The 27649-nt window shown below is 49.8% G+C and overlaps 1 protein-coding gene across 23 annotated transcripts in view; it reads left to right on the top strand.

The window, feature by feature from the left end:
- Trerf1 (transcriptional regulating factor 1) overlaps positions 1–27649 on the top strand; it is a 224059-nt gene that overhangs the window by 160266 nt on the left and 36144 nt on the right. For 17 of the 23 annotated variants that reach the window (XM_039083499.2, XM_063267092.1, XM_063267090.1 and 14 more), the window contains 4 exons: positions 19521–21277; positions 22698–22744; positions 23993–24143; positions 25599–25925. In XM_039083499.2, coding sequence (XP_038939427.1) covers positions 19823–21277; positions 22698–22744; positions 23993–24143; positions 25599–25925 — 1980 coding nt within the window. In that variant the 5' untranslated portion in view covers positions 19521–19822. Of the gene's footprint in view, positions 1–19520; positions 21278–22697; positions 22745–23913; positions 24144–25598; positions 25926–27649 lie in introns of those variants that run through there. The other 6 variants (XM_006244453.5, XM_039083503.2, XM_017596416.3 and 3 more) reach the window with 4 other exon arrangements.

Below are 27649 nucleotides of genomic sequence, written 5' to 3'. Positions count from 1 at the left end.
AAGATCTTGCCCAGGGCCAGGGTCATAGCTCAGTTCCTTACTGGGCTCTTACCAGTACTGCTTAAAACCAGATGTGATGGCGCCTCGCGCTTGGCATCCCAGCACTTGATAGCGTTAGTAGCGCCATGGAAAGCTGCAAGGCTGAGCCCTATAAGAAGAGCTCAGACCGCCTTGTCAGAGTGGACGCAGCAGGATCAGGAGTTCAAGGTCATCCTTGGCTAGATATAGAGTGGGAGGCCAGCTTGGGTTACAGGAGGCCCTGTCTCCAAACACAAAGAAGAAAAACTGGGAGGTCACTTCCCGAGTGTTAATTTCTCATCTCTGAAATGAAGCCGTTCTGACTGGCGGGACTCTAGTGGCAGTGAGTAATGTATGTAACATATGTCCGTGCTTTGTGTGGTACTTTCTAGAACATTACTCTTGGCCATGAAACCTGCATGCCTCTCACAAAAGTCCTCACTGTCCCTCTTAGAAACTCTGCACAGAGATAGAGGCTCTGGAGCTGTGACCCAGGAAGGCTTGTCTTCTCCAAGTTCCACTGGCATCAGATAAACCCCTTAGTCACTGCTTACACCACCCCAGCTGTCTCTCCAGGTCCCCCACCTTGAGCTCTATCCCCTGGGAACACAGAAGAAACAGCTATGAGCTTTTTATTCTACAGTTCAAAATATTTAAATGGGGAAAAGGGGGGCAGAGAAGGAAAATTAATTTTGTTTAACCATTCACCTTATTTTTTTCTCCCTCTCCCTACTAGTGTGTGTGTGTGTGTGTGTGTGTGTGTGTGTCTTGAGTGTGGGTTTGTGCACGTGACTGCAGTGCCCAAAGAGGCTGGAACAGGGTGTATGAGAACTCCCAGAGCTGGACTTAAAGGCAGTTGTGAGCTGCTGGGACCAGAACTTGGGTCCTCTGGAAGAGCATTATGTGGTCTTAACTGTCGAGCTATCTCTCCAGCCCCGCATCGCCACCGTATTAGTTTTTTAACTGACGTTCTGGGCGACGGAACATAATATTTAGACGTTTGCGCTGACAACTGACAGGTATGTTGTCAATACACTACCACAAATCATTTTCCAAGGTACTGGGAGGCGTTGTGTGCGCAGGCATGAATGCATGGATGATCGAAGGTGTTTGGGGGGGTCTCTGGTGGCCCTCAGTGGAAGCATGCATGTCCTGTGGCAGACAAGCCATGGGGGTGCCTGGCCTCTCAGAGGAGGATGAAAGTCCACTTCTATTGTACAGGAAGGGGGTCCCATCTGCCCGACGTAGCTCTGTGAGTAGAAGTTTGCTGCTGACCTTCAGAACAGAACGAATGAGGCATTCGTTAGATGAGATACCAATCTGAGGGAGGAGGAAGTAAGGGGAAAATCTGGTTTAGACCAGTATCTCTCTCCTCTCTGTCTCTCTCTGTCTCTCTCTGTCTCTCTCTGTCTCTCTCTGTCTCTCTCTCTCTCTCTCTCTCTCTCTCTCTCTCTCTCTCTCTCTCTCTCTGACAGTGTTTCTCTGTGTAAGCCTGGCTTGTCCTGGCGCTCTGTAGACCAGGCTGGCCTTGAACTCACAGATCCCCCTGCCCCTGCCTCCCGAGTGCTGAGATTCAGTGTGTGCGCCCCACACCCAGTCTGGGCATTCATTTTAATTAATACATGGGGCGGAGGGGGGCAGTCAGAGGACAGTGTTTAGCGGCTGATTCTCCTCGCACTGTGCGATCCAGGGTTGAGCTCAGCTGCCTCACGGCAGCAGGCATGTCTACTCACCGCCGTCTCTTCTCACACACTGCCTGCCTTTGACCCTGTTGCCAGGGCCTCATACTCCCTGTCCAGCTGCCTCCGAGACGGAGCCTGTCATAGGTATCAAAATGAACTCAGAATTCGAGGCTTCGTCCATGTGAGTCCAACCACCAGTCCCCACCCCACCCCCTCGCACCCCATTTCATCACCAAGTCCTGACAGGTTCTCTGCATGTCCCTCTGTCATTCCCTCAACAGTGTTATAAAAGGATCACTCCCTGCCCCGTGCATCTGACATACGTAAAGAACCGTGTCACGGGGCACCCTTCAATCAGCCAACTTTTCCATAGCCCATGACAAGACACCATGGCAGGCAGTCCATATTGTCTTTACCGACCTCTGCATAACTAAGGGGCGACAGACTTTCTCCATGGCTTCCTGGTACCCCACAAACAGAGCAGCCATGTTCCCCAACTATGACATCCACTCACAAAGGCTAGCCTGGGCTACACAGCTCAACCCTGTGCCAGAAATAGATAAACAGCCAGGTGTGGTGGTTGTCGCCTATAATCCTGAGGATGGGAAATTCATAGCCGACCTCTACTTACTGAGTTCATGGCTTACCTGGGCTATGGAGTCTCTGCTGAAAGCAAGCAAAACTCTTTTTAAGAGATGAACAGGGCTGGAGAGATGGCTCAGTGGTTAAGAGCCCTGACTGCTCTTCCAGAGGTCCTGAGTTCAATTCCCAGCAACCACATGGTGGCTCACAACCATCTGTAAAGAGATCTGATGCCCTCTTCTGGTGTGTCTGAAGACAGCTACAGTGTACTTATATATAATAAGTAAATAAATCTTTAAACTAAGGAGATGAACAAGTCGTCAACACCAGCTTTCACCCCTCTTTTTCTCACTGTTGTAGATCTGAGGGAACTCACGGGGGGGGTGCCTAAGGGGGTGTGTCTCACATTGGATGTCTTGGGGAGCCATCAGGGTTAGGGAGGTAGTAAAACACCTCAGTGTCCTGGGACAGCCTTAGCATTGTCAGTGTCTGCGACAGATTAGATATTATTCGTGTCCCCACTTGCCAATGGGTCCAGCTCATAGACACACTAGTGATTCTCTTGCTATTCCACCTCCCCCCTCCTCTTCTGACTGTCCCCCCACCCTCACCCCCGCCACGGACCTCCACAAGGTACTGAGTATACCCCAGGATGCCACGGGTTATTCCACAGCCGTCCTAAGCTAAATTCTGGGCATCTGCTGTCTGACATTCGGTCCCTTTACTTCCTGATCTTTAACCGCACACACATGATAGTGTTGGATAAACTTGGTCACTGTGTTTCCATAAATATTGGGTGAGTCAGCTTCGAGCCAAACCCACTTGTGGCGCTGTGGAACAGGGAGGGAGAGATGGCCAGACAGAAGCATCGAGGCGCAGTTTTGCTCCCCTGGAACTTAGAAGCCAGTGCTGGTTAAAAAAATAGAAGGGCCATGTTTCCTACACCAAGGGCGGCTGGCCTAGCCTGCACCACAGCCACTGAGGGCTCAGGTTTTTCTCCCCACCCATCACTGCTCTCAGTGGGCCGCTCACTTCAGCCTCTGCACTCACTTCAGCCCTCTATCAGCAAGAGACCGTCTGTTGACAAGAGACTCGGACAGGAAGATAATGAGGCAGGGACGGACAAGATGGCTGTCTTGAGCAAGTCCAGACAGGCTCAAGGGGACATCTCAGGCGTGGAAGGATTACCAGAGGGAGGGGCAGTGAGTTCAGAGAGGGCGAGATGCCCTCTACACACCTGAGGCCCTTCCCCTACACTCCTGGACGACCATCCCACTGTCCACGCACAGAACTCCCCATGATGGGGCTCCCAGGTCAGCATCATCCTGCAGCATGGGATCGAAAGGACTGTTTCCACCAGCACCATTTTGACTCGGGGTTTGGAGGGATACAGTCCGTCGTGGTGGGGAAAGTCTAATGAATGCCAAGGTGGGAGATCTATCTGCCAGCTAGGTCTTCTAACAGGTCCATTCTTCCCCACCACAGCACCCCCGGCCAAGCTCTGAACACGTGAACCTGTGGGAGACATTTCACATTCAAACCGTAACTGGTAAACTGCAACATGCAGTCTCTCATGATTGTGACACGTGATGCCTCAGTCTCACTAGGCCCATGACTTAGCCTTGTATCCGCCTAATTCGTTCCTTCATCTCTCCATACCTTACCTTGCATCCCCCCGCCCCCAGCCCCCAGCAGCTTGGCAGGGGCCCTGAGAGCCGGCAACAGAGCGTTGCCAAGCGTGAGGCTCCTCCGGGATCCTCAGATCAGGACTTCTCTCACTGACTGATTTTGCAGGGGCCTCCCCTGCCACAAGGAAGGACAAAGGAGAGGTCACCAGGGGGCTACTGTGTAACTGAGTCAAATCTCGGAGCTTTGTTCCGAGCTCTGAGGCCTTCTGTTCAGATCCATCGAGGCCCTAACTCCAACAGAGTGCCCAGAATCATGTGGCTCAAAGGTTTGCGAGACACACACTCTCCTTGGGTATGTGGCTAGCACATGTGTCCCTTCTCTGTGGACCCCTGCAGAGGGAACCGGGCTGTGGGGCCAAAATTCTGGTGCTTTCTTGACTTCTTGAGCCACCCCCTAGGATGTCTGGTATAGGACTTACATCATAGACATGGAGCCGTCGGGAACTTAACTCGTGTTTTCTTAGCTTGATAATTTACTCCCAAGACTATAAGCGGGCCTCATCCCCTGCACCTTCCCCTCCCCCTTAATCCCCCGCAGTCCCTGAGGCCTTGATGGAACAGCTAGGTGGATGTCTCCTATCTTCTTCCCACCCTACCCTGCACTTGGCAGCCCTTGGAGTGGGGATTACTCTCCTGGCTCTGGGCCCAGGACTGATTCAGAAGGTCTTTTGCCTTGAGGACAATTGCCCATATTTCCTGAGAACCCTGGCTTCACACCATTCTACCCTCCAGAGATCCTACCAGGGTCCCTAAGGGCAAGGACCTACCTACTGCCCCACCCCACCCCACTGCCCAGCCCTGGCTACAATCACTCTACTCTCCCAGGAAATTAGAGGCCTACTCTGTGTCTTCTACCCTGGAAGGTCAGGATTGCCAGGGGGCCCTTCCTGTGGACTTTCCTGAGGGGCTTTTGTAATCATCCCAACCTGCAGACTGCAGGGTCAAAGGCACATCTGTCATGGCAGAGTGTCTGTCCCCACACCGGGTCCTACATGGGTTTGTGTGAGACAATGTGAAGAGTAGAGAAGGTGTCCGCCTCCGAAACCATCTTACTTCCAGTCCATTTGACTGTGAGCCTCACAAGACCTGTTCTCTCCTGAAACAAAGTGTTGCCTGTTGGTTCTGAAATTTCCCTCAAAGCTCAAAGTGTTCTGGGCCCTTGCTTCCTAAACAGCTGTCAAGTTCACGCTGTAACTACAAACACCAGCTGCCTGTTAAACATGAACTTTAGTTTCCACGGGTCAATAAGATGACACTGAGGTGATAGGAGTTTTATTTGGGCTCCTTCTAAGAAACCTTGACGACAATTATTGGTAGAAGCTTTATGTAGAAATGGTGGTTGACGTCCAGAGAGAACACACAGGGTCAGAGAGTCTATGAAACAAAGCCCAGGGCTCCACGCTCTACCTCAGTGCCCCTCGAACCACCTTACATCCGCTCGGTGCCCTTGGCCCTGATCGGCCTACCTGGTCCTGGCCAAGTGCAGAAGAGCGTGACTTGTGAACGCGTGGAGGTCAGGGTCTGACCTTGGGTGTCTGTGACTCCAAGTATATTTTTGAGGCACAGTCTCCCGCTGAGCCTGGATCTCACTGGCTTGGGAGTAAGCCCCAGGGATATTCCGCTCTCTGTACCCCCACCTCAGCATTGGGATTGCAGTCCTGTGCCACCATAGGGAGCTTTTATGTGGGTGCCAAGGAAATCAACTCAGGCCTTCATATTTATACAGTAACCCCTCCCCCCTCTGAGCGTCTCTCTAACCCATTGGTTTGAGATTTGATAAACAAGTTCATTTCTTTCTGGCTAGCCTCGAACCCAAATATAGCCAAGGATGGCCTCAAATCCCTGATACCTATGCCTCTGCCTCCCAAGTACTAGGATTTTGTAGACATAGTTCACTACATTTAGCAAGTGTCACCAACCCTGGTAAGGAGCTATCCCTAAATCAAAGGGAAAATTGCCTTGACGGTGAGGACCGGGCTCCACACCCAAAAAGAGCCGGGAAGCAGCACCTAGTGTGTCTACTTTGCAGCTCCTCAGGCTCCTGGCTGATTCCTGGGGCTTCAGAGGTGCAGCGATGTCACCCTACTAGAGGGTAGAGACATCAGTGTCCCTCAGAGCCACTAGAAAATCCTCCAGTGGCTGAGAGCCACCCTCAAACCCTGGGCGGGGAGGAGTAGGGTCAGGAAGGAAGACACCACGGTGGGAAGAATTAGACGCTAACCACTGTTATTAGCAGAGCATCTGTAATCGGGTTCCTGGATTGTAAAATACCCTCCTCGGGTGTTATTTAGGAGAATAATCAGAAAGCATTTAGGACAGTGGCATCCACTGCTCGAAAGGGAAGCAGGAGCCCACATTGTCTCTGCTGCCTCCTGAAGGGAGAGGGAGAGCGGAGAGGGCTTGGGGGAATCCCAGAGGGATCTGAGTTAAGCATCCTTGAAAGCCAGCAGGAAGATTCGCCTACAGGGGTAAGCCAGTGCCTTTGGGGAACTGTATACAGTCTCTAAACGATGGCCCTGATTGGAACAAGGAAAGGCCTCCTGGCTTTTCCTCCTCAAACAATAGGTGGTGGTTTGGCTGGAGCAGAGTTAGCGCTCCTGAATTGCTAGCAACCAAGTTTTGCAGAGACCTCAGCCAACGTCAACTTCCTCCCCGCTTGTACCTGTCTGTCTCTCTGGTTCAAATGCTGTCCCCAAGACAGATGTTCTCCTTACATATTGTACCCACATCTCCTGGTGCCCCAAGGGGGGGGTCAGGGAGAACTTTAATGCTGGTGTCAAGGGCCAGACTGTGGCTGGGGGGTCACCACATCTCTTCCTATGCAGTCAGTTAGCTAAGGAGGTGTGTGTGTGTGTGTTTGTACATGTATGCGTGCATGTAGGAGGTATGTGTGTGTCTGTGTGCATGTGAGATGTGTGTATTTGCTCATGTATGTGTGCATGTGTGTGTGCATGTATGCATGCAGGTGGCATGTGTGTGCATGTATGCATGCATGTGGTGGTGTGTGTATGTATGTGTGCATGTGAAATATGTGGGATGTGTGTGTGCATGTGGGGGGTGTGTGTGTGTGTGTGTGTGTGTGTGTGTGTGTGTGTGAATATAGCAGCCAGAGAACAACACTATACATCCTGCTCTATGGCTCTCCATTTTATTCCTTTGAGTCAGGGTTTCTCCCTGAGCATTGCCAGCAAGACATCCTGTTCTCCTTGCTCCGCCCCTATACATGGTATTACATGTGTAGCCACACCAGATTCTCCCAGGGTGCTGGGATCTGAACTCAAGTCCTCATCCCTGTACAGCCAAGCCCTCTTACCCACTGAGCCATCTCTTAAGCCCCAAAAGGGGGCTTTTTAATAGAAGAAAAAAGTGTAAGAAGAAGGTTTGAGAAGGGGGTGGCTAGGGCCGTATCTCAGTTAGGGAGATGCTTGTCCAGTGTGCACCAAGCCTTGGCTCCTACACCCTGTACCACATAAATGGGGCATGGTGCTGTAATCACAGGGTTCAGGAAGTGAAGTTTGAGGTCAACTTCTGCTACAGTCCCTGTCTCAGACAAAAGAAGCCGCAGGTACAGCTTTAATCCCAGCACTCGGGAGGCAGATGCAAGCAGATCTCTGTGAGTTCGAGACCAACCTGGTCTATGTCTCAAGCTTGAGAGCAGCCAGGGCTACATATTAAGATCCTATCTCAATAAAGTTTTTCCTTGCCATAAGAAAATTAAGGGGGATTCCAGTTCCAGCCTCCGTAAGGGTAAGCCTCATGAGACCAGGAACTTTGACGTGGCTGTTAGCGCATACTGATAACGACCCAGTCCCCAGCCGCTTTCATGATGGTCAGCACAACTCTAACAGACTGCACAGTACCCGGACAACAGTGCTTAGTAACTGGTCCTCTCTGGGTAAGTGTGCCAGCTCCTACAAGGCCTCTGCAGAGCCTTGCTCTGATCTGTACTATTCCATGAATCCAGTGTATTGGGGCCCTAGAATTCCCAGAAAACAGAAGGCGTGTTTCTCAGCCCAAGTCAGAGGCCACAACCTGCCTGGGGAGTGAATTGACCCACAGTAGGCATCATTTGCCCAATGTTCACTGAGCATCTGTGAGGACCCAGTCACAGAAACATGAGATACCTCTTGATGACTGGCACAGGAGCCATGGGTTATCTGTCCCTGAGTCTTGTGGCAGGAAAGACAGGCTCGCCCCTGTAGAGGAGTGTGGAGGTGGAGTTGAGTTCTGAGTGGTCATTTACTTCTCTGACTCATTCCGGAATGCCTGAGTCTCACGTCTAGTAGGGAATTGAATGAATAAATGGGAAGGCATTGGTGTCTCTGGTGTTTAAAAAAAAAACGCTTCTGGTGCCAATTACCCAGGAGGCTATGCACACCATGGGGAAAGCTGTCACCTCATTAGAAAAATAATAAGGCAACAAAAGCAATTCAGAGAAACACATTAAGAGTAATTAAACAAGAAGAATAGGTAACATCCCCCGTCCTCAGCATGTCAGCGACTCTGCAGACTGACAAGCCAATGTGATAAATGGTGTCTGGGTTTTCCAGTGATACGGGTAACGTGGCAGGCAGTTTGGCAAGGTGCTGACTGGGGGACTAACATGCTACCATTGGTGTTGGTGGACCTATGGACTCCTCAGGATGTGTAAGAGCCTGCTTGTTCCAGGAAGGGTTTGGGCAGCTGGTGTCAGGCAGGAGAGGTGCAGGGCAACTGGGGTCAGGCAGGAAGGGCTCCTCATGAACTCTCTCTTTCTGAATGTTTGCTACAGTTTGTCACTTTATTTTCAAGTGTTCATTTGGGATTTTTGCGCCCGTCTGTATGTTGGTTTTAGCCTTTGAGTTTTGAACCATGTGTAAATAGACATTCTGACAGAAATTTTATGCAAAGTGACCGGCATGTGGTGTCCCCATGGCCTCCCTGTTCTGTGCGGGGATGTCATTGTCCTCTCTGAGTTGAGCAAAGGTTCGTGGCAGCCGTGAGCCAGGTGCTGTTCCGGTCTCAGAGGGCACATGTCTGGGTCTCAGTTTCTCCATCTGTATTATGGGGAGACTGGATGATCCTAAGACTGTGTGTGACCTTCATCTTGAGCATATAGGAAACGATGGCTCAGAAGGACACAGGCTGGTAGCCACCATGGAAGGTGGAGGCTAAGGAGAAGGAGTTTGTCTTAACTGAGATAAACTTTCCGTTTTCCAAGGTTTCATTTCTGTGAAGAAACACCATGACCAAGACAACTCTATAAAGGACATTTAATTGGGGCTGGCTTACAGGAGAGGTTCAGTCCATCATCATGGTGGGAAACACAGCAGCATCCACACAGTAATAACACTGGAAGAGCTGAGAGTTCTGCATCTTGTTTCGAAGGCAACCAGAAGCCTGTCAACCTCAGGCAGCTAGAAGGAAATACTTTTTCATAATGGGCAGAGCCTGAGCGTAGGAGGTGACCTCCAAAGCCCACCCCCCAGTGACACACTTCCAACAATGTCACATCTCCTAACAGTGCCACTCCCTATGGGCCAACCATAGTCAAACCACGAAAGAGTTCAAGATCCTTAGCTACATAACAAGCCTGAGACCAGCCTGAGCAACTCTGACAACAAAAAGGCCGTAGACGGAGAGGGCCTCTCAGGGCTTCTGAGCTTTGGGTCTGAGGTACTGATGCGGCTGGCATCCCAGGAGCGGAGAGCTCACTGGATGTCTACCTCGGGCCCGTGCTCACCAACAAGCTACAGTCCTGCTGTAGATATAGGAAGGAACAGAGTCTCACTTCCCCTAGCTCAGAATGCAGAGCCATCCCTCCGTGTCCCGAGTGCCCAGAAAGGACTTCACACAGCAACGGGAGTGACATGATCTAGCTGTCATCCCATGCAGGGTGTGTGGTGGGTGACACGCACGAGGGCGTATGCCTGCGTGCATGAATGTGCACCACGTGTGCCTGGTTCCCGGAGAGGATGGATGAGGGTATCGGATCCCCTGGAACTGGAGTTACAGACAGTTATGTGCAGAAACATGGGTGCTATGGACAAAGCCAGGCTCCTGGGCACAAACATCGAATGCCCTTAACCGTTCAACACTTTCTCTTTCTTTAAATTGCATTTTACTTATTAATGTGCTTATGTGTGCATGCTCCTGCGGGAGTCAGAACACAGCTTGGAGAGTCAGTTTTTGCATTCCACCATGCCGGTCCCAGGAATTGAACTCAGGTTGGCAGGCTTGGCCGCAAGCACCTTTACCCTCTGAGCCATTTCACCTGCCCTATTGGGAAGTTCCCAGTGAGGATGTGGTATCCCAGTATGGGCACCTGCAGCTGGTTCTGTGGCTTCATTCCTGATGCTTCCTTCTCTGGAACGTTCTTCTGGGTCCCCTTCCCCACTTTAAGTCCTGTTTGTCGGTAGAGAGATCCATCGATTGTAGCCGATTGTAGCATCTGCTCAACCTCTCCTGGCTTAACTCTGGGAAGCTGGATCATTGTTACATGGTTTCTCTTGTCCGTTGGCACAGTTTAAAACAGGAAAATGGTTTTCTGTGGATAAACAAGGAAGGGTCTGACGTAGACTATGGAGGTGGGGCAGGGCGAGCTTTCTTAGCAAGGGTTAAGTTGAGCTAAGATCTCAGAGATAACAAAGACCAGAGTAGAGAGTGGAGAGGGAAAAGTTTTCCAGTTGTGAGGAGTAGTGTGTGCAAAGGCCCTGTGGAGATGTGGGGGACAGGCTGTGCAGAGCCTAGCAGTCTCGTTAGCAGTTGTGGTTTTTTACCTAGGAGCATAAAGGCTCTGTTTACATTGCGGGATGGGGGGATGGCTCAGTTACAGTTCTAAAGTCTGTTCTGCTGCTGTCTCCATGACAGACCAGAATGGAGTCAGGGGTCTGCAGGCAAGTTGCAGGCTGCTGGAATAGTCCTAAAGACAGATATTGTGTCTTACCCTGAGATGGCAGGGTGAAAACAAGAGAAATGGGCATGGAATTAAGAAAGTGTTTAGGGGTGGGTGGCAGACATGGTGCTTAGAGTAAAGAAAGGGCTTGCTGTACAAGCCTAATGACTTGAGTTCGATCCCCGAGTACTCACAAAGGTGGAAGAAACACACTCCACAAAGCTGTCCTCCAATCTCCACGTGGGCACCGTGACATCGTCACACCACACACACAGACATAGCACAGCACAGATCACATACCATAAATTCATATTTTTATGTTTAATTATGTGTGTATCTATGTGTGAGTATATAGGTACTATGAGTGCAGGTGCCCGTGGAAGCCAGAGGCATCTGATGCTATTACGGCTGTAGTTACAGGTGATGGGAGCTGCCTACTGTGAGCGCTGAGAACAGGCCGTGGGTCTTTTGCAAGAGGCGTAGCCACGCTTACCCGCTGAGCCATCTTTTCAACACCATTTAAAGGGAGTGTTATATGAGGGGGCTGGGGATGTGGCTCAGACCGTAGACTGCTTTTCCTGTATATGTGAGGTCCTGGGTTCGATTCTGCAGTACCACATAAACCAGTCATGGTGGCACCAGGGTCGGAAGCTGAAGGGCATTATGGGCTACCTAATGAGTTCAAGGCCAGCCTGGGTCACATGAGACCCTGTCTCAAAGGAAAACAAACAACAGTAACGGCAAAGCTGTTAGGAGAAGCTTGTGGAGTGTGGAGGTTGGTTAAGGGAAAGGAGGCAATGTGAAGGAATAGTTTTAGGACGAAGTGTAATCGAGGAATTAAGGGCTCAGCCATCAACAGTGTTTGCTGCTCTTCCAGAAGACCTGGGTTTAGTTCCCAGCACTAACACTGAGCAGCTCAGTTTAACTCCAGCTCCAGGGGCTGCAGCGTCCTCTTCTGGCCTCCAGGGGAACACACACAGGTACAGACACTTCGATAATGGTTTTGGTTTTAAAGAAATAATAGAACCTTATGTAGACTTGGGGCTGGAGTCAGGCTGGACTCCCTAGGAATATGTAGCTTGAATTCAGAACTGAAAGTGACCTGGTACATGCATCTTGGAGAGGGGCTGAGGAGAGGGATAACTAGATCTTTATATTGAGGGGGGGCGCTTAGTTAGAGTTCTATTGCTGTTAACAGACACCACGACCAAGACAACTCTCATAAGGACATTTAGTTGGGACTGGCTTACAGGGTCAGAAGTTCAGTCCATTATCATCGAGGCAGGACCATGGCAGCATCCAGGCAGGCATGGTGCAGGGGGAGCTGAGAGTCCTACATCTTCATCTGAAGGCTGCTAGCAGAATAATCACTTCTGGCAGCTAAGATGAGGGTTTTGAAGCCCAAGCCTACAGTGCCACACCTCCATCAAGGCCACACCTCCTCCAACAAGGCCACACCTCCTCCAACAAGGCCACACCCACTCCATCAAGGCCACACCTACTCCAACAAGGCCACACCTACTCCAACAAGGCCACACCTACTCCAACAAGGCCACACCTACTCCATCAAGGCTACACCTCCTAACAGTGCCACTCCCTGACCTAGGCACACTCAAAGTACCTCAGAAAGACAGCATGTGCCAAGGTCCTGATGTAGGACAGAGCACGTCAGGTTTGATGAAAAGGACCCTTGAAAGACTGGCCAATCTGTAACAGACGAGGTTGAGTTGCTGCAAACTTGGCAGTAGAAGGCTGAAGTAGGCAGCTGTCTAGCGTCTACCCCTGCAAACCTGGCAGGTAAGGCTTCTCTGAGAGAGCTGAAGGAAAAGACCCCCTGGAGTGTCTCTCAGACCCGGACGCCAGGCTCCGAAGGGCAGAACATTGCAGGGGCTGGTTCTCCCGTCTCTCCCTCTCCATGCTTGCTCTTACGTGGGTTCAGTGCATGCCAGTCCCTGGCCAGAGCTGGATCCCTTGATAAAAAGCAGTTTCTGTTCTGAGATGCGTCCCAGTTTTGTTTCTGCCGCTGGGATAAAATACCCTGACAATAAGCAAGTCACGGGTCCTAGAGAGATGGCTCAGTGGTTAAGAACATCACCTGCCCTTCTAAGGACCTGGCTTGGATTCCCGTCACCCATATGGCTGCTCACAACCATCTGTATGTCATACCAGTCCCCTGGGATCCAGTGCGGCCTTCCGACCTCCACAGGCACCACACACGTGGTGCTCAAGCATACCTGAAGGGAAAGCATAGAATACACATAAAATAAAAGAAAAAAGGTGAGCAACTTTGAGGAGAAAGGAACTCATTTTAGTTCACAATTCCAGATTGTAGCCCATCACTGTGGGTAAGTCACAGCAGCAGGAGCTTGAGATCGCTGCTCACATGGCAGCCACAGTCAAGCAGAAAGAAATGAGTGCATGTGTGCTCGCTTGTTCTGGCATGATAGTGCTCCACTCAACTTCTCTATGCTTAGCCAGTCCAGAAGCCCCTGCCTAAGGAATGGTACTGCCCATAGTGGGCTGGGTCTCCCCACACCAATTAAGGTAAACCTCCGTAGAGATGCCCACGCCAACCCAATGTTGACAGTCCCGCACTGACACTCTCTTCCCCAGTAACTCTAGGTTGTGTCAAGTTGACAGAACTAACCACTGCGGTAGGACTGGGCAAGAAGCACTGGCTGCAGACTCCTAACCAGGTCCCCTGTGGTGTGGACCATCTTTTGAGCAGTGAGGGATGCTGCTTCTGGAACATATCACCCCTGTTCCTAGCACCCTTGTGCAACTTCTGAGAAGTCGTCGGGGACCGCCCCTCACTTTCCACACCACCTCAAATTCAGGGTCAACTCCAGATGTTTCTGCTTATTTAAAAAAAAAAAATCCTCCCTAAAATAAGCTTATAAACCTCCTTTGTCTTCAGTTCTTGAGACAGGACCTTATGTAGCCAGAATGGCTTTCATCCCTGGGGATCCGCCTGGCTCTGAGTGTTGGAATTACAGGCATGTGTCACCACGCCCAATGTAGCTTTTGTAAAATTCTTCTTCGCCTCCTGGCTCCTGTTCAAGTTCACATATATGATTTTTAATCATGTTTGCCAATGTGATCTCCAGGATATTATAAATATTGATATTTTTAAGTGAAACTATGACATCACTTTTAAATGAATCCCGTGGAACCAAACACCCTAGGAATTGAATACCCACCATAAGTCATTGAAAACACACGGACACACACACAAACACACACAGTCACACACTCACACTCAACACAGCTCACACAGACACACACACAGGCACAAATACACACAGTCATACACACACTCACACAACACACACAGACACCGATGACACACACACAAACACACACACTCACACAACACACACAGTCACACACACTCACACTCAACACAGCTCACCAGACAGACAGACACACACACACACAGTCATACACACTCACACTCAACACACACAGACACAAATACACACAGTCATACACACAGTCATACACACACTCACACAACACACACAGACACCGATGACACACACACAAACACACACACTCACACAACACACACACTCAACACAACTCACACAGACACACAGACACTCACACACACAGTCATACACACACTCACACAACACACACAGACACAGATGACACACACACAAACACACACACTCACACACACTCACACAACACACACAGACACACACACACAAACACACACAGTCATACACACACACAAACACACATACAGTCATACACACACACAAACACACACAGTCACACACACTCACACTCAACACAGCTCACCAGACAGACACACAGACACAAATACACACAGTCATACACACTCACACAACACACACAGACACAGATGACACACACACAAACACACACACTCACACACACTCACACAACAGACACACACACAAACACACACAGTCACACACACTCACACTCAACACAGCTCACCAGACACACAGACACACAGACACACAGTCATACACACACTCACACAACACACACAGACACCGATGACACACACACAAACACACACAGTCACACACACTCACACTCAACACAACTCACCAGACAGACACACAGACACAAATACACACAGTCATACACACACTCACACAACACACACAGACACAGATGACACACACACAAACACACACACTCACACAACAGACACACACACAAATACACACAGTCATACACATTCACACTCACACAACACACACAGATACAGACAGATACACACACAAACACACACAGTCACACACACTCACACTCAACACAACTCACCAGACAGACACACAGACACAAATACACACAGTCATACACACACTCACACAAAACACACAGACACAGATGACACACACACAAACACACACACTCACACACACTCACACTCAACACAGCTCACCAGACAGACACACAGACACACACACAAACACACATACAGTCATACACACACACAAACACACACAGTCATACACACACTCACACAACACACACAGACACACAGACACAAATACACACAGTCACACACACTCACACAACAGACACACACACAAACACACACAGTCACACACACTCACACTCAACACAGCTCACCAGACACACAGACACACAGACACACAGTCATACACACACTCACACAACACACACAGACACCGATGACACACACACAAACACACACAGTCACACACACTCACACTCAACACAGCTCACACAGACACAGACAGACACACAGACACAAATACACACAGTCATACACACACTCACACAACACACACAGACACAGATGACACACACACAAACACACACACTCACACAACAGACACACACACAAATACACACAGTCATACACATTCACACTCACACAACACACACAGATACAGACAGATACACACACAAACACACATACAGTCATAGACACACACAACAGACACAGACAGACACACAAATACACACAGTCATACACAGTCACACTCACACAACACACACAGATACATGTGCCATGTCCTCTTGTTTTTTGAAACTTTATCGATATTTCACTTCCCTCAGGAATGCTACATATAATATAGATTTTAGGCTTAAGGCTTTTTTGTTTGTGTCCCCATCCTATTTGTCTGTAACAACTTTACATAAAGTTGAAATCTTCTAGCTTCTGAATCATGAGTCCGTATTAAACATACTTCTGGTTTGAGTTAGAACTTTTTTTTTTCTTTTTTCTTTTTTCTTTTTTCTTTTTTTCGGAGCTGGGGACCGAACCCAGGGCCTTGCGCTTGTTAGGCAAGCGCTCTTCCACTGAGCTAAATCCCCAACCCCTAGTCAGAACTTTTAATAGTGCACAGTTGATCAGACCACCAGTAAATAATAAACAGAAAAAATCTAAGATCATATTGAAAATGTACCTCAGGACGGTGGTACCGAAAGACTTTTTAAAAATAAACTTCTCGGGGCTGGGGATTTAGCTCAGTGGTAGAGCGCTTACCTAGGAAGCGCAAGGCCCTGGGTTCGGTCCCCAGCTCCGAAAAAAAAAAAAGAACCAGAAAAAATAAATAAATAAATAAACTTCTCTCGGTCTGGCTCAGTCGATAGTTTCCCTCTCCTGCCTCAGGCCCTGGAGTTTGATCCCCAACACTGTATAAAGCTGGGGTCCCCAGTCCTATAATCCCAGCACTTAGGAGGTAGGATCATGAGAGTCAGAAGCTGAAGGTAACCCTGAGCTATACGACAGCTCAAGGCCAGCCTGGGCTACATAACACCATGGAGAGACAGCTTATTGCTGAAGAGCAATTTCGCTCTTCTAGAAAATTAGCTCAGTTCCCGGCACCGTGGTGGGGGAATGATAACATCCGGTTACTCCAGCTCCAGGGGATCCAACACCTTCTGGCCTCCGTAAGCACCCACATTCATATGTACGTAAACACACGGCACATATGAAGAAATAATTAAAAGCAATCCAGGAAGATCAATTATTGCTAGTAATGCGAGCAGGACCAGCATTTCCCGTCTATCCAGACATCAGTACAGAAAACCATTGTTCATTCTTGATAGGAAGAACACGGGGTTTTATCTTGAAGCAAAATAAAAGCCAGGAAAACCTCGGAGCTGGAGGGAAGGGTCTGTGACCAAGAGCACCTGCTGGTCTTCCAGGGGACCCGGGTTCGGTTCCCGGCACCCACATCAGGTGGCTCAAAAGCATCTGCTTCTCCAGCTCTAAGAGACCCGGTGCTCCCTGCACACACACGATGCCCATGAACTCACACAGCGCACACACATACACATGAACTCACACAGCACACACATATGCATAAATTTAAGAATGGGTGATTAAATCTTTAAAAAAAACAAACGAAAATCCTCGTTGATGTTTAGTGTGTAAGGTACCAGGAATCCAGCCCCATTGTCATTGCGCACGTGACCGCTGAGCCATTCTGTTCAACACATAGTTTCTTTTTTTTTTTCTTTTTCTTTTTCTTTTTTTTTTTTTTTTTAAGATTTATTTATGGGGCTGGAGAGATGGCTCTGCGGTTGAGAACACAGACTGCTCTTTCAGAGGTCCTGGGTTCAAGTCCCAGCAACCACATGGTGGCTTACAGCCATCTGTCATGGGATCTGATGCCCTGTTCTGGTGTGTCTGAGGACAGCTACAGTGTACTTACATATAATAAATAAATCTTTAAAAAAAAAGATTTATTTATTTGTTTTATGTACAGCATTCTGCCTGCATATGTGACTACAGGCCAGAAGAGGACACCAGATCTCATTACAGATGGTTGTGAGCCACCATGTGGTTGCTGGGAATTGAACTCATGACCTCTGGAAGAGCAGTCAGTGCTCTTAACCGCTGAGCCATCTCTCCAGCCCAACACATAGTTTCTTAAAGCAAGATCACTCAGTTCTCTGATCTGCTCCTGAATTCTATACCAAAAACTCACACTGTGATCCATCGCCCAAAATTTGCATTTGATTATTTGCACTAAAACTTCCTTTCGCATTTTTTTCTTTTCTTTTTTTCGGAGCTGGGGACCAAACCCAGGGCCTTGCGCTTCCTAGGCAAGCGCTCTACCACTGAGCTAAATCCCCAACCCCTTCCTTTCACATTTTATCTCTCTGTTGTTGTATGAGGCTACTTGGGTCTGCATCCTGGACATGGGCATCGGGGTCAGAAGACAACTTTGTACAGCCGCAGAACTTCTCTGAGGTTTGTCTGTGTGTTAAGTTTTATTTCTGGTCTGTGTGTCCAAGTACCCTAATTAGCTTGAAAAGGGTACCTGATCCCCTGGAGAATGAGTTACAGGAGACTGTGAATGTCCTGACTTGGGTGCCAGGATGTGAACTCAGGTCTTCTACCAGAATAGGAAGTGCTCTCGAATCTCTTAGTCATCTCCCCAGCCCCTTAGAACTCACGGAGACAGGGATTAGAACCAAGAGGGCCGGGGCTGAGGATTTAGCTCAGTGGTAGAGCGCTTACCTAGGAAGCGCAAGGCCCTGGGTTCGGTCCCCAGCTCCGAAAAAAAAAAGAACCAAAAAAAAAAAAAAAAAAAAAAAAGAACCAAGAGGGCCAATGAGATGCCTCAGCAGGGACAGGAGCTTGCTGCCAAGCTCAGTGATTCAAGTTCGATCCACAGAGTGGGAGGAGAGAACTGACTTCCACATGCACAGTGGCACACGAACACTTGAAATCTCACTTGTGTATGTGTGCCCACACGTACACAATCAATCAATCAATCAATCATCAATCAATCAATCAGTCAATAAGCAAATAATGAATCCAGGTGTCATCTGCGCTGCAACAGGTGAGAGGTTTACCTTCCTTTTTGTGAAAGAGGAGAGCAGATGGGACAGAACCACGTGTACCTCTCTTATCACACCGTTCTAGAAAAATACTTCTGTGGGAGTTCAGGGACCTGAGAATTGTTCCTCTTAGAGTCTGGAGTGCGTGCACTGTGCTGTGCTCCCAGAGATTCACACCCCAGTTTGAAAACGACAGAAGGGGCCTGGGGATTTAGCTCAGTGGTAGAGCGCTTACCTAGGAAGCGCAAGGCCCTGGGTTCGGTCCACAGCTCCGAAAAAAAGAACCAAAAAAAAAAAAGAAAAAAGAAAACGACAGAAGAACCGGAACGGATGGGGAAAGGCCGGGCGGTGGCTTACTTACCGCGCAAACAGGAGGACCTTGAGTTCATATCCCCAGCACCCGTATAAAAAGCTAGGTGTGCCTGTTGGTGGCTATAACTCCAGCACTGTGGGCAGCCTGGAGAAGGGGAGCCTTGGAGCTTGCTGGATGGTGGTCTAACATAAGGTCCATCGAGAAACCCTGGAATAAGTGGGAATTGATTGGGCAGGATGCCGGAAGTCCTCCTCTGACCCGTACAGACTCAGATGCTTACACTCCCTACGGGTAAGCATGCATCCCATACGTACCACGGCCCTCCTGTGGAGGTCATAGTACAGTTGTCAAGAGTCACATCTCCATCCACCATGTGGGTCCCTGGATTTGAACTGAGGTCGCCTGGCTCGGCATTAAGTACCTTAATCTTCTGAACCGTACGCCAGCCCTCCCTGTACCTATCTTTTATTAATGACCACAGTATTCATAATAATGGCTTGTCAAGAAGCATCCAGGGAAATAAATTTTGTCCTTTGTATCCTGTCTTCCAGGTGTGAAGGACGTCCCCCCACCACGGTGGTGTCTGGTCCGTACCTCAGCCCGGGTGAGGATGTAGGCACCTCGGCTCCACTGATGACTGGTTCAAGCCAACAGGGACCCCTGCCTCCAGCCACCCTCACAGACATGTCAGCCGTGGAGTAGGGTGGACTCTTTCTCTCATCTTCTCAGGGTTTCAGGATTTTTTTTTCTTCATTTCCTCTTTTTTGTTGTTTTTTTTGTTTGTTTGTTTGTTTGTTTTGTTTTGTTTTGATTTTCGTTTTGTGGCTGAACATTCATAAGCACGGAGGACATCATGGGGGACCAGCAACTGTACAAGACCAATCACGTGGCCCACGGTGGTGAGAACCTCTTCTATCAACAGCCACCCCTTGGCGTGCACAGCGGGCTGAACCACAGCTATGGGAATACAATCTCGGGGGCTGGAATGGACGCCCCGCAGGCCTCACCCATCTCTCCTCACTTCCCTCAAGATACTCGGGATGGTCTCAGCTTGCCTATTGGCTCCAAAAACCTTGGCCAAATGGATGCCTCCAGGCAGGGAGGATGGGGAAGCCATGCAGGACCTGGGAGCCATGTCCAGCTTCGTAGCAACTTGGCCAACTCAAACATGATGTGGGGGGCGCCGGCCCAGGTGGAACCCACGGATGGCTACCAATACACGTATTCCCAGGCCAGCGAGATCCGGACCCAGAAACTCACCAGTGGTGTTTTGCACAAGCTGGACTCTTTCACCCAGGTGTTTGCCAACCAAAACCTGCGAATTCAGGTCAACAATATGGCCCAGGTGCTGCACACCCAGTCAGCAGTGATGGATGGAGCCTCTGACAGTGCCCTCCGTCAGCTGCTGTCTCAGAAGCCTGTGGAGCCCTCAGCATCAGCCATAGCTTCTCGCTACCAGCAGGTGCCCCAGCAGCCTCACCCTGGTTTCACAGGTGGACTGCCCAAACCAGCCCTTCCAGTCGGGCAGCATGCTCCCCAAGGGCACCTGTATTATGACTACCAGCAGCCCCTGGCCCAGATGTCCGTGCAAGGCGGACAGCCACTGCAAGCCCCTCAGGTGCTGTCCAGCCATATGCAGCCATTGCAGCAGCACCAGTATTACCCACAGCCGCCGCCTCAGCAGCAGCAAGCCGGACTGCAGCGGCTCTCCGTGCAGGAGATGCAGCAGCAGCAGCAGCAGCAGATTCGCCCCTCACCGCCTCAGCAGCAGCAGCAGCAGCAGCAGCAACAGCAGCAACAGCAGCTCCAACTGCAGCAACGGCAGAGTTCACTGCAGATACCTCAGTATTATCAGCCCCAACCCATGATGCAACACTTGCAAGAGCAGCAGCAGCCATCCATGCACCTGCAGCCCCCTTCGTACCACAGGGACCCTCACCAGTATACCCCGGAGCAGGCACATGCGGTCCAGCTGATCCAGCTGGGCTCCATGCCCCAGTATTACTACCAGGAGCCTCAACAGCCCTACGGTCACCCCCTCTACCAGCAGAGCCACCTGTCCCAGCACCTGCAGCGTGAAGACAGTCAGCTGAAGACCTACTCCAGTGATAGGCAGACCCCAGCTCTGCTGAGCTCTCACGGGGACATGGGACCTTCTGATACAGGGGTGGCAGATCCAGCAAGCTCAGAAATGACCCGGGTCACCAGTACCCTTCCTCACCAACCGCTCCTGTCCCCCAGTGGGATCCACCTCAACAGCATGGGATCTCAGCATCAGCAGCCGTCTCCCAGTGCGATGTGGCCCCAGGTATCTCAAGGTTCCTTCCCGTATCTGCACGTGCGACAGACTCAGCCAGGAGTGAGTCTCTGCAGTGCCCAATCCTGCCTCCAACCTTTACCCTTTACGTTCTTCACACATTTCCCACAGGTTAACCTACACATGCCAGGCACTGTCTGCTCCAGACACTTGGAATACAAAATCGATTTGGATTCCGTCTTTGGCCCTGGGGTTTTGTCACCTCACTAAAGAGATGGGCAGAACACTGTAGTGTGTCTGAAACAGTTAACATAATGATCAGCACCAGGGGCCAGAGGGTTGGCTCAGCTCAGGCATGGGATGCAGGGCAGAGCTCGGCAGTAAATGCTTGTAATCCCAGCACTGGAGAGGCAGCGACCAGAGGATCCCTGGGCTCACTGACCGGCCCAGCTAGCTGACTCATAGAGTTCTGACTAGTAAGAAGCCTGTCTCAAAGGTAGCAAGTTGGGCCACCATGATGGCTCAGCAAGGAAAGGCACTTACTGCCTCTGCTGCAGACCTGAGTTCCAACCCCCAGGACTGAGGAGAAAGGAGAATACTGCCACCCCCCCCCGAATGAATTGTCTGTTCACCTCCACACACATGTTGTGGCAACACATATACACACACATATGGATGGATGGATGGATGGATGGATGGATGGATGGATGGATGGATGGATAGGAAGATAGATAGATAGATAGATAGATAGATAGATAGATAGATAGATAGATAGATAGATAGATAGATAGATAGAGTGTAATAAAAATGTTGATGTGAACAGTGCCTAGGGAACAATAGCCAAGGCTAGCCTAACCTCTAGCCTTCACTAACATGCCCACAGGTGTGTATAGAACCACATGCACCTTCGTGTACAGTGTCTATGTCAGGGGCAAGAGGACCACAGAGTAGGGATATCTCATCCCCACTGAACTCTATCCTTGGGGTAGCGACACAGATTGTCCTGTGACTTCCGCACAAACACGGTCGGTGCACATGGATGCTCCCCACCCACGGCCCACACCACCTTTACACACGCCATACATGCAGTCATATACACAAAGTTCTTTAGTTTTGATGGCTATCTGGTCCCCTGGAATGTTGCTGTGCCACCCAGTTCCTGTCTGTCCTTTTCTGGGGTGGACTCTGTTAGTGCAGACTGGACACAACCAGAATAAGGTGGATGGAAGGGGGTTGAGTCTTAGTGGGCTTGGGGCTGGCATCGGCTGTGAGTTCAGGGAGTAGTGGGCAGAAACCAGATGCAGAACAAAGGCCTGAGTAGACATGTCGGGGTAATTGTGGGCAGAGAAAGTTCTGGAAGGGTAGATCCTTGTGTTCAGACAACTTGAGAGTCCTCCCTTTAGAAATACATGTTTGTTTGTTTTTTCTCTTTTCTTGTTTTCTTCCGGTGCCCTGTTTGGCTCCAAATTAGATGCACTTACCTGATGGGAGAGCCCAGCCTGGATCTCCGGAATCAAGGTATGGTCAAAGGTTTGGAATATTTGAGAGGCTGGGGGGTTTCGTGAGTTGTTTGAATAACTCATTTCTAAATCTAAGGCCAAAGTTTCAAGGGAAGTGTAGGGAAAGCAGTAATGGCTATGTTTGAACACTCGACCTGTGTTCAAGGTAAATACCAGTGAGGCAGGCGTTGCGGGCAGGCTAAGTCCTCAATGATCCCAGCTCCTGCTGTTCTCATGTTAGAAGTGAGAAGGCTGGGCTCAGAGGGCTGAAGGCACTCATAGAGTATGGAGCAGTCACGGGTTTAGCTCCTCTGAGTTCTGTTCTTCACCAGTTCCGTCACTGGGGACTTAATGGGTGCCTTCTGTGTCCCAGGCTTAGAGCCGCGCTCTGGGTGTGTCACAGTGAACAGCACGGGGCTCACTTCCTTCTCTCACAGCCATGGTGGGTGGGCGTTTAAAGCTGTGGATGAGAATGCCCCAGTGCCTGAAGGTCTAGAATGATGGAGGACGCATCCCATGTGACGTTAAGAACGTCCTCTGTGCTGGAGAGATGGCCTTGCCGTAAGAGCACCTGCTTGGCTTGCTGTAGGCTGGAATTGGAGTCCTAGCACCTACACAAGGTGGCTCACAGCTGCCTGAAACTCCAGCTCCAGGGGATCTGGTGCCCTCTTCTTGTCTCCCCAACTACCGGGCACAGGCAATGTGCACACACAAGCAGCTGACACACTACACACACACACACACACACACACACACACACACACACAATTTTTTTTTAAAGAAGAGAAAGCCCTCTCAGACCAGTGAGATGGCTCTCCAGGCAGAGGTGCTAAGCCTGATGGCCTAAATTTGAAAGGAGAGAGCTGACTCTTTTTTTTTTTTTTTTTTTTTTGGTTCTTTTTTTCGGAGCTGGGGACCAAACCCAGGGTCTTGCGCTTCCTAGGCAAGCGCTCTACTACTGAGCTAAATCCCCAACCCCAAGAGAGCTGACTCTTAAGTTGTCCTCTGACCCAACACACATACAATATATATAAATCTAATTAAAATTTTGATTTTTTTTTTTAAAGAAAGCAAGCCTTTGCTCCCTGAGCCTCAGTTTCTCCATCTGTACTTTGGGCTTGGTCATCTGGCAGATAATCAAAGCCACAGACAGTGGTAGATTAGATAAACAAAATGATCTCATTGTAGGTTTGATGCCTTGTGATAAATTCTTGTTTCCCCGTCCTCGATGTGTGTGTCCTTTCCGTGTGGCCCTACCCTTCAACAGCGGCCAAACCAAAGGAGTGTTTGGGGAACAGTTTGATGCCAAGAACAAGCTGACATGCTCCATCTGCCTGAAGGAGTTCAAAAGCCTGCCTGCCCTGAATGGCCACATGAGGTCCCACGGGGGAATGAGGGCATCCCCCAGCCTCAAACAGGTCAGCAGGGTCCCACCCCGTCCTTTACAGGTCATGTGCTGCTTGCTTTGCTTCGCCGCTCTTGGAGTGAGACAGGGGGATGGATGTGTGCCTTTCGTGGGTGCCAGGAGAGGCAGTCTCCACTTCCCTGGCTTCTTAGACAAGTGTCAAAAGAGGAATGCTAGAAATCCTGTAGGAATCCTGTCTCTTTTCCTAGAGAAAGGTACCAAGGAACTCTGTCAGTGTGAGATCTATAAATATGCAAATGCAGACTGCATACATATGCAAATGTGTAGTTGAAATCTGACGTCACTGGAAGCACTGAAGACCATAACCAATGGCCTCTGACATCAGTGGTCAGGGACTAAGGAAAAGCATGTAATTCCCAAGCTCTCGGCCAGAATTTTCTGTTCATTCGTGCAGTGGTGATTGGCTGTAGGTAGGATCCAGTGATCCCCTCAGGATGATCCAGGAGGACAGTCATGTAAGAAACCACCTTTGGGTTCGGGTCAAACTCAGAGAATATTCCGAAAATATTGAATTTTGAGATTTACTCTCCCGTCTCTATTTCCTGGCTGTGCCACACACATAAAAGTGGAGTTTGTGTTCACTGTTTTACTTGATGTGCATTGGTGTTCTGCCTGGATGCATGTCTATGTGAGGGTGTCAGATCTCTTGGAGCTGGATAACAGAGTTGTGAGTTGCCACGAGGGAGCTGGGAATTGAACTCAGATCCTCTGGACGAGTAGCCTGTGCTTTTAACCATCCCTCCAGCCTGTCTTCACATTTTAAAAATATGTTGCCAGGTGGTCCGTGGCTCATGCCTCTCTAATCCCAGTGCTCAGGGGGTAGAGACAGGGGGATCACTGGAAGTTGAGGCTAGCCTGGTTTACACGGCAAGTTCAAGGCTAGCCAAAGCAACATAGCAATATCCTTGTCTGAAAACACAGAGAAGAGAAGGTATGTGTTCAGCCTGGTGTGGCATTACGCACCTGAAATCCCGGCACTCAGGAGGCTGAGGCAGGAGGATTCTGAGTTTGGGTCACCTATTGAGAACCTGTCTTAAAGAAACAAACACAGCCACAGCACAGTCTGCGTTCTCCACGTGGTTTCCTAACCCGAATAAAATGTAGGCTACACTGATTGTTTCCTTAAGACACTGAGGCAACTGGGACCCAAGGAGTGAAAATCTCCTACCTAAGATCTCACGTTTAGTTTTGACTGAATAGCAGTCCCTGTCCTTTATTTCAAAAAGCCATGAAAGCCACCAACTTTCTTTTTTTTTTTTAATATTTTCATATACAAGCGATATCTTACGTGCAGCTCAGGGACCCAGAGTTACAGGAAGGAAACCGCCCAGCTGTGGTTTTCTGTTCCCCTCCACTGATGTCCTGGAACCTCTGAGGAAAAGCAAGTCCATCCCCCCTTAGGAGAACTGCTTTCAGCCCAGGATCAAACCCTTTATTGTCTGTGTAGGAGGAAGGAGAGAAGGTCCCACCGCCTCAGCCTCAGCCTCAGCCTCAGCCTCAGCCTCAGCCCCAGCCGCCACTGCCGCCTCAGCCGCCACCGCAGCTCCCTCCTGAGGCAGAGCGCCTCACGCCTATGGTCATGCCCGTGTCTGTCCCTGTCAAGCTTCTCCCACCCAAGCCCAGCTCTCAGGGGTTCACCAACAGCGTCGCTGCCACCCCTTCGGCCAGAGACAAGCCAGCCAGCTCGATGTCGGACGACGAGATGCCTGTGCTCGTGAGGATGACCCTCTCCCCCCCTCACTCTCCCCAAGGGGCTGCCCCCCGTGCGCCTGCTGTGAGTTGCTGCACTGCCACACCTGCCTGGGGTGGGGACATTGCTTTGCTTTCTTGGAGATGAGGACAGCTTTTCCAGAATCACTGCCCTGAGCTACTTGAGGTTCAAGCGTTCTAGGGCCACCCTGCCACTTGACCAACCTGTCCCATACTCGTTACTCCTCCAGGCTGATGGTCTGGGTCCAGTTCTGAAAACTGACGTGTTCTCACGCCTAAGCACCTCAATGACAATTCAGTTGGCAGGCATCAATGTAACCTTGCCAGTCACTAAGAGAGGAAAAACATCTCTGCTAATAAACAAACCGTTTCCCTGCCCTGGATCTTTCCCAAGACCTCTGGCTCTCCCAGACCCAACTGCCAAAGAGGTAAACCTCGGAATGGCTGCACCTCTGGAAAGTGTCTGAGTCACCAGCTTAGATGATCTGCATCGCCAATGCCTACAATCATCACACCCTCTTTAATCCCTGGGGTCTCAGATCCATTACCGTTCCCGAAATGAGCCCAGTGAGAGCCAGACCCCACAAGTCTCAGGAAAGCAAAGCGATTCATGTTTCTCAGTCCCTGTTAAATTCTCCTTGCCTTCTTCACCCCTCCTCTCCTCTCTGCCTCTTCTCTCTACCCTGGGGAAATAATGACCTCCATGGTTGGCCATACCAGACCTGTCTCATCCTGTAGAGTAGTGTCTTGGATCTTAAATGTCCTGAAAGAATGGGTGGATTCTGGGAGCCGTAAGGGTAGGGTTGAAACATTCAGAAAAAGAACTGCTTTGGGTTTTTGTGTGACATTGAGGTTCAGAAGAAGAGAGGCTGAGGGACCACCTCCATATTCTGGTGAGAGGGGACCAGCAAAACACACACACACACACACACACACACACACACACACACACACACACACACCTTGCCTGAGGAAGTTGTATGGTAGGTGCGAGAGGCTCTGCGTCTATCCTGGAAGCCACACAGGGATTATAACACCCATCTCATTCAAGACAGTGAGAAGAAGAAGGGCTAGGGAGAAACCTATTTCCTGGAGGTGGTAAGATGGAAAGACAGGTGTCTTCTGCCAAAATGGCTCCTCTTACAAGTTTTCGATTTTACATACAAGTGAAAGTTCTATTTTGGGTTTTGGATCTTGACCTTCTCCAAGGCTAGTGAGGAACGCACACACGATGCTCCCAGTGAGCTACTAGATCCTGAGGGGAAAGACCGTCTGCCCTCAGTTGCAGGGGTAGGGATGCTCTGTGAGCGGGGTGTATTAACTGCATTTTAAACTTAATTGCTTTGCTTTAGTTATTCAGATTATACGTCCATCATAAATCTGGGTGCACCAGTATACCAGGTCCAGCTAGCAAGGCAGTGTGGTTGTATTTTTTTATTTAGGATGATTAAGAGAGTTCTGAGTAGGCTGAATAGGAAGGGGTGAACCTGGTTTAATGCGGGGGTGGGGGGAGACCAAGACCATCCAGCTGACAGCGGGCAGGCTGAATCAGAAGCATGCTCAGGAGTAAAGAGTGAAAATCAAGCTCTTGGTACAAAAACAAGTTTAAAATCCAGGAAAGAGCTCTAAATTCAAATCTCAGCTCTGGCATAAAGCCAACTTGAAATGTCCCTCTCAGTCTCCATTTCCCCCAGACTTACCAGTAGCCTTCTCCCTCTCCTGGGGACAGGAGTTTTATATTCAGTGTTTGGCTCTGTCCCCTAGAGTCCATAGTTGAAACACTTCAGA

This window comes from Rattus norvegicus, chromosome 9 (assembly GCF_036323735.1).
Source record: "Rattus norvegicus strain BN/NHsdMcwi chromosome 9, GRCr8, whole genome shotgun sequence".
Lineage (NCBI taxonomy): Eukaryota > Metazoa > Chordata > Mammalia > Rodentia > Muridae > Rattus > Rattus norvegicus.
The sequence above is the reverse complement of the archived record's forward strand: the minus strand, read 5'-3'. Positions and strand labels throughout refer to the sequence as shown.